General features: G+C 38.8%; 1 protein-coding gene across 1 annotated transcript in view; it reads left to right on the top strand.

Moving 5' to 3' along the window:
- ERO1LB (ERO1-like beta (S. cerevisiae)) overlaps positions 1-7,724 on the top strand; it is a 69,447-nt gene that overhangs the window by 6,387 nt on the left and 55,336 nt on the right. The window contains exon 2 of the mRNA XM_011935736.1: positions 6,422-6,541. Coding sequence (XP_011791126.1) covers positions 6,422-6,541 — 120 coding nt within the window. The remainder of the gene's footprint in view (positions 1-6,421; positions 6,542-7,724) is intronic.

Below are 7,724 nucleotides of genomic sequence, written 5' to 3'. Positions count from 1 at the left end.
TACGTTCTTGCCTCAAAGCCTTTGTACTGTTTTTTCTCCCTAGCACCCTCTTTTCTCGTGTATTCATGTGATTTGCTTTGTTAGATTTCTGCTAAAGTGTCACTTTATCTGACATGTCTCTTGTCTTAAATGTCCCTGAGCATACAAATATAAAAGAGAAACCTTCTATCCTCACCAAATTCCTGTCACCCTTTGCTTAAAACTCCCCAATGGCTTCCTGTCTCACATGGTGTAATCCAAAAATATATTTGGTCTTTATTTCTGATTCCTGACACAGAGCCCTTAAAACCCTTGGGATTTCTTGAGTCATAGGAGTGCCTTTTGTTACTCATAATGAGCCCCTTTCAATCACACTTGTGTTTATAGTAATGAAATGACTTAAGACAGAGACCCTACATAGCTTCAGGATGGGGGGTGGTCACCACGAGGACCCAAGTGATTAGAAAGTTGAAACTTTTGGCCCCACCAACCTCCAGGAAGGGGAGAGGTGGGTGCTGGAGATTAGCTCTGTAAGAACTCTTGAACGACTAGATTTGATGAGTTTCTGGGTGGGGAACACATTGACTTATTGGGAGGGTGGCATGTTGAGAGAGGGCAGGGAGGCTCTGTACATCCCTCTGCCTTAGTAGCTTGCCCAATGCATCTCTTCCATTTGGTTGTTACTGAATTGTATCCTTTATAATAATTGGTAACTGTAAGTAAAGTGTCTTTCTGAGTTCTGTGAACCATTCTGGCAAATTATCAAACCTGCAATGGAAGTGCTAGGAACCCCCAATTGATAGCCAGTCAGAAGAACAAGTGGCTCAGGACCTGAGATTTGTGTCAGGAGTGGGGCCATCTTGTGGGACTCAGCCCTTAATTTGTGGGTCTGCACTGATGGTGGATAGTGTCAGAATTGAATTATTGGACACCACCCAGTTGGTCTCAGAGTTGGAGAATCGGTTGGTGTGATAAAATAACTCAGATTCAGTAAAAGCTAAAATCTTACAGTGGTCTAATTCTCCTTCTTGCCTATTGCATAGTCCTCCTTATTCCTCACAAACACGGGGCAAGCTTACTGCTTAGGATCTTTGCACTCACTCTCGATGCCTGGAGTGCTGTCCCCCCCGATACCTGCATGTCTTGCTCCTCGCCAAAATTTCATTGACACCTTCTGTAACTGTGCCGTTTTAAATGGTTAGCAGCCCCAGTTCTGCAGTCTGTTTCCAGTCCCTAGGTTTCTTCTATATCATCACTTTATTACCATCTGACATTCTGTACTTTGTTCATTCATTTTGCACCCCCTTTTCCCTATGAGAATGTAAACTCCTTGAGGGCAGATATTTTGTCTGTTTTTTTTTTTTTTCCTAATTTTATATCCCCAGCACTTAAAACAATGCAAATGTTATGTTGGGCCTCAGTAAATAGGCTGAATTAATGAATAAGTGAATGGAAGATAGATGCAAATAAATTATTCAGAATGAAATCTAGAGAGACAATGGGACAATAAATATTAAAGAGAACTTAAGATACCTGGAGAATAGAGTGAGAATGTCTAATATGTCTAATTGGAGTTCTAAAATAATAGAATAGGGAAGAAGCAGTATTGATTTCTGCAGATCAGTATGAAGAAGATAACCTAACAGAAAAGTGAATCAAAGATATAAATAGACATTTTACACAAGAAGAAATATAAATGTCTTGTAAAACATATGAACATTGTACCTTGTTCGTGCAAATAAGAAAAAAGATAACTTTTCATGCTAACTAGATTGGCAAAAATTAAAGCATAGATTAATGTTAGATATTGGTGAGGATATGGGCTGGCACAGTGGCTCACACCTATAATCCCAGCACTTTGGGAGGCCGAGGCAGGCTAATCACTGGAGGCCAGGAGTTTGAGACCAGCCTGGCCAACATGGTGAAATCCGTCTCTACTAAAAATACAAAAATTAGCTGAGCATGGTGGCATGTGCCTGTAGTCCCAGCTACTCGGAAGGCTGAGGCACAAGAATCACTTGAACCCGGGAAGTGGAGGTTGCAGTGAGCCAAGACTGAGACCCTGCACTCTTGCTTGGGTGACAAAGGGAGACTCTGTCTCAAAAAAAATAATAAAATAAAAATTCATGAGGATATAGCTCAACAGTAACTCCCATTCATTGTTGGGGGGGGGGCTGGTAAATTGGTACAACTGTTTTGGGAATCATTTTGCCATTTCCTGAAAAAGCTGAACATATACTTCCAGCAGTTCCATTCCTAAGCATACAACCTGGAGAAACTCTTTTTTTTTTTTTTTTTCTTTTGAGACAAGGTCTGGCTCTTTTCCCCAGGCTGGAGTGCAGTGGTGTGATTTTGGCTCACTGCAACCTTGATCTCCTGGGTTCAGGTAATCCTCCCACCTCAGCCTCTTGAGTAGCTGTGACTACAGATGCTCGCCACCAGACCTGGCTAATTTTTGTACTTTTATAGAGACAGGATTTCGCCATGTTGCCCAGGCTGGTCTCAGTTCTCCCGTGTCCACCTCCCAAAGTGCTAAGATCACAGGTGTGAGGCATTGTGCCTGGCCCAACCTGGAGAAACTCTTGCATGTGTTTTTATACCAGGATTTATGTCCAAAACCATTTGTGTAGCAATGTTCTTTAGCCAAACCTGAAAACAATCTAAATATGGATTGCAGTGATTTTCTATTGCTGTTGTGACAAATTGCCACAAATATAATGACTTAAAACAACATAAATTTATTATGCTGTGGTTCTGGGGGCTAGAATTCTGAAAATGGGATTTACAGGGTTACAATCAAGATGTCAGCAAGGTTGCATTTCCTTCTGGAGGCTCCTTTTCAAGCTTCTAGATATTGTTGTGATTTTTGGCTTATGGCCTCTTTATTCCTTCATCTTCAGAGCCAGCAGTATGGCATTTTCCAGTCTCTCTCTGACTCTGACACTCCCGCCTTCCTCTCTCATGAAGAGCTTTGTAACTACACTCGTCTCACCTGAATAATCCACTATAGTCTTCCCATCTCAAGATCCTTAAATTCATAACATCTTTCAAGTCCCCTTTGCCATGCAAAAATAATATATTTCCATATTTCAGGAATTAGGGACATCTTGGGGGTAGGGCATTCTGTCTACTGTATACATCAAGAGTAGAATGGATAAATTATGATAGTCTAATAAAATGTAACACTTGCAACAGGGAAAATGAATGAGGTACTGCAAAATTCATCACCAGAGATGCCATAATAAAGTGTTAGCAAAAGAGGCACATCCCAGAAAAATTCACACATTAGATTCCATTAACATTAAAGTTCAGAAACGGGGGCCAAAAACCTCAAGCATATTGTTTAGGGATGCATTACCAGAAAAGGAAAAGTTGATAACAAAAACAAGATTTATTTCTACCTTTATGGAGAGGGAGGTAGATGTAATTAAAGAGGAGCTTAAAGGATACTGGCACTATTTATTTCTATTTTTTATTTTTTTCCTAGGATTCAGGGGGTACTTGTGCAGGTTTGTTACATGGGTATAGGGAATTTTTCAGCTCTTGTCCCCCTCTCTCCTCACCTTTTGGGGTCCCCAGTGTTGTTTCCTTCCTTATGTTCACGTATACTCATTGTTCGCTCCCACTTATAAGCGAGAACATACAGTATTTGATTTTCGGCTTTTGCATTAATTCACTTAGGGTAATGGCCTCCAGCTGCATCCATGTTGCTGCAAAGGACATTATTTCTTTTTTTTTAATGTCTACTTAGTATTCTGTGGTGTACATGGACCACATTTTCTTTATTCCATCCACCGTTGCTGGGCACTTGCCTACATGATGATTGCATGACTTCACTACTGTGAATAGTGCAGTGATAAACGTTCAAGTGCAGGTGTCTTTTTGATATAATGATTTCCTTTGGGTAGATAGATACCCGGTAGTGGGACTGCCGGGTCAAATGATGTCTACTTTTAGTTCTTTGATAAATCTCCATATTGTTTTTCATAGGTGTTGAACTAATTTACAGTCCCACGAACAGTGTAGAAGCATTCCCTTTTTTCCACATCCTTGCCAACATCTGTTTTTCTGTTTTACTTTTTAATATGATACTGGCAGTATTTAGAAGTTTTTAGTGACACACAGGTTTCTGTCTCAGTAGTCTTTTTTTTTTTTTTTTTTTGAGACACAGTCTCGCTCTGTCGCCCAGGCTGGAGTGCAGTGGCCGGATCTCAGCTCACTGCAAGCTCCGCCTCCCGGGTTTACGCCATTCTCCTGCCCCAGCCTCCCGAGTAGCTGGGACTACAGGCGCCCGCCACCTCGCCCGGCTAGTTTTTTGTATTTTTTAGTAGAGACAGGGTTTCACCGTGTTAGCCAGGATGCTCTCGATCTCCTGACCTAGTGATCCGCCCATCTCGGCCTCCCAAAGTGCTGGGATTACAGGCTTGAGCCACCACGCCCGGCCTCAGTAGTCTTTTAAAGGTTATAAATATGTACATGTCAACTTTGTGAACCCATACCCTACCACAATTAAAATGTTTTAAAGAAGTAAAATATGGTGCTTTATAAACGAAAAGTCAACAATTTAAGAAAAATTTATAAGAAATAACAAAAAAACTCAAGCATATTGTTTAGGGATGCATTACCAGAAAAAGAAAAATTGATAACAAAAACAAGATTTATTTCTACCTTTAGGAAAAGGGAGATAGATGTAATTAAAGAGGAGCTTAAAGGATACTGGCAGTATTTACTTTGTTATTTAATTATATATAGATAATTGTATGTATATATTATATATATATCAGTAGATAAAATATTTTTAAAACCTAGAGAGCTTGTTGGTTTGTATTTTTCTCCTGTTTAGGGGCTAGCATTTGAAGTCTTTACAAATATATTTCAGACTGTGGGGGAGCGGAAAGAATAAAATAGAACTCGCTGTCTTGTAAGTAGTAAGTGAGAGCAATGGAATGAAATTTGGGAGTTAGTGATAGGATCCTAGTGAGTCGGACAGCAAAGTAAATCTAACTCTAGAGCCAAAATTCTGATAATGATCACTTATCTCAAGATAAGATAGCCCTAACTCTGTTGAAGGGAGTCTGGGGACACAGTTATACTCCTAGGGAGGGAGAATGAGAATGAAACAGCTTGCAAGGACCGGTTTCCATTTTCTGACCATTACTCGCATGTATTCCTCCTATGGACCATGTAAATAACCTTTAACAGGCTGAGACCCATTTTTTGTTTTTCGAAAATTTTAGTTGTAAGTTCATATGCAGTTGCAAGAAATAACACAGAAATCCCATATACTCTTTATCTGTTTATCCCAATGGTAACATCCTGTAAACATGTAGTTCAGTGTTATAACTGGGACATTGACAGTGATAGAATCTACTGATCTTACTCAGATTCTCCCAGTTTTACTTGTTTGTGTGTGTATGTATTAGTGCCATACAATCTTATCACATACATAGGTCAATGTATTCACCATCACAGTCAAAATACTGAACAGTTTCGTCACCACAGATATTCCTCCTGTTGCCCTTTTACAGCCACACTATTTCCTTCCTACCTTACCTATCCCACCTTCCATCCCCTACCCCAGTCCCTAATCCCTGGCAACAAATAATATGCTTTCCATTTCTAAATTTTTTTTCATTTAAAAAGTGTTCTGTAAATGGAATCATATAGTGTGTAACCTTTTGGCTTGCTTTTTCATTCAGGATAATTCCTGGAAGATAAATCCAGATTGTGCATATCAGTCAATGAGTGCCATTTTTAATTTAGCCGAAGATTGTTTTATGGAATTTTGGGACACTACATTCACTTCGTAAATACCAATTTCTCTTCTTGGATTAGCAAATAATCTTTGAATAGTGGATAAGATCATAGATTTTAAAGTCTGATAGATTGGGAATAAGTTCCATTTCTACTCTGGAAAACTTACTATAAGGCTACTAAACCTTAATTTCCTTATATGTAATATGAAGATTATAATACCTCATTCATGGAATACTTTTAAAGAGGAAATGAGATAATATGAAGCTCTTAATACTGTGCCTATCATGTAAGCATTCCACGAATGGCCGCCTAAAGGAAAGATAAAAGACATGGGTTACTACAGCAATATTATTACAGTCTGTAACTTCTAGGTTAGGTTGGGAAGATATTGCCTTCATATTCCAGTGGCCACTTGGATTTCATATATGTTTAAGTAGAGGAAGGAGAATTCAATAATCTTCAAGTGCTAGAGAAAAATGTTCTTCCAAATGGGTATAGCTGATCTTTCTATTGTTTTTTTATTTCATTGACCACAGTAAAAAGTAAATTGACTGCGTTAATATTATATCTTAATCAGCAAGTACTGGCTAATTTGAATGAATAAATTACATTTTTATGTAATAGTGTAGATTTGTTAAGGTTGAAACATCAGTAGTTTACATATTTTAAATTATATAAATTCTAGGTCGCTGGAGTTCTGGATGATTGCTTGTGTGATATTGACAGCATTGATAACTTCAATACCTACAAAATCTTCCCCAAAATAAAAAAATTGCAAGAGAGAGACTATTTTCGTTACTACAAGGTAAGGTTTTAATTTTGTATTCTGTTGATATCAAAGGTTTATATGTGACCTTTATGATCCTTTTGGAAACCCATTTCAGTTCCTCTCAGCACCCTGTGTATATCTTTCATCATTGAATTTATTATGTATCATAGTGAAAACTTATCGATCTTTTTAAACAGTACAAATCTTAGCCCCCTTCCTTTGTATGGGGAGTTCCTCATTTTTCAGTTTTGGTTTTGAGGCAGAGACTCCTCTCTCTACAGAAGCTGAAAATGCCACAGACTTATTTTGTCAACCTCTCTTATAATATAGTTCTGCCATCTGGACACACCTACTCAGCCTTTGAGTTGTTCTGATGGCAGTGTGCTAGCATTGTTAGCAGTGCACAGTACCGCAGCAGCATCTGTGTTGGACGTCTTCCTGAAAGGGCTGGCAAAACAGGCTGAGACTTCAAGTAGACCACTACCAATAGTAATGCTCCAGAAATGGTTCTTAAATCTAATAATAGTCTACTCTAGACCTTTACAAAATAACCAGTGATAGTTTAAAGGTAGCAGCAATCTTTAAATATAGCAGTAAGGCAATATTCAAAAGAACAGTGTTTTAAATTTTAGAACAACATTTTATTTTGTTTTATTTTACTTTATTTTATTTTTTATTCTTCTTCTTATTTTTGAGATGAAGTCTCACTCTGTCGCCCAGGCTGGAGTGCAGTGGTACAATCTTAGCTCACTGCAACCTCCACCTCCTGGCTTCAAGCAATTCTTCTGCCTCAGCATTCTGAGTAACTGGGATTACAGGCGTACACCACCACACACAGCTAGTTTTTGTATTTTTAGTAGAGACAGGATTTCGCCATATTGGCCAGGCTGATCTCAAACTCCTGACCTCAGGTGATCCACCTACCTCGGCCTCCCAAAGTGCTGGGATTACAGATGGGAGTCACTGTGCCCGACCTAAATATATATATTTTATTATTTAATAATATATGTATGTTTTTGTTTTTGCTTTTTTTAGAGACAGGGTCTTGCCATGTTTGCCCAGGCTGATCTCGAATTCCTGGCCTCAAGTGATCAATCGATCGATCTATCTATATTTTTGTTTCCTAGGCTTAGGTCAGCTAAATTAATTTTTTTTTGTTTTTTTTAGACAGAGTCTTGCTCTGTCACCTAGTGCAGTGGTGCAGTCTCAGTTCACTGCA

Source organism: Colobus angolensis, unplaced genomic scaffold (genome assembly GCF_000951035.1).
Source record: "Colobus angolensis palliatus isolate OR3802 unplaced genomic scaffold, Cang.pa_1.0 Scaffold148, whole genome shotgun sequence".
In the NCBI taxonomy this organism is placed as follows: Eukaryota; Metazoa; Chordata; class Mammalia; order Primates; family Cercopithecidae; genus Colobus; species Colobus angolensis.
Note: the sequence above shows the minus strand (reverse complement) of the source record. Positions and strands in the feature narration are given on the sequence as shown.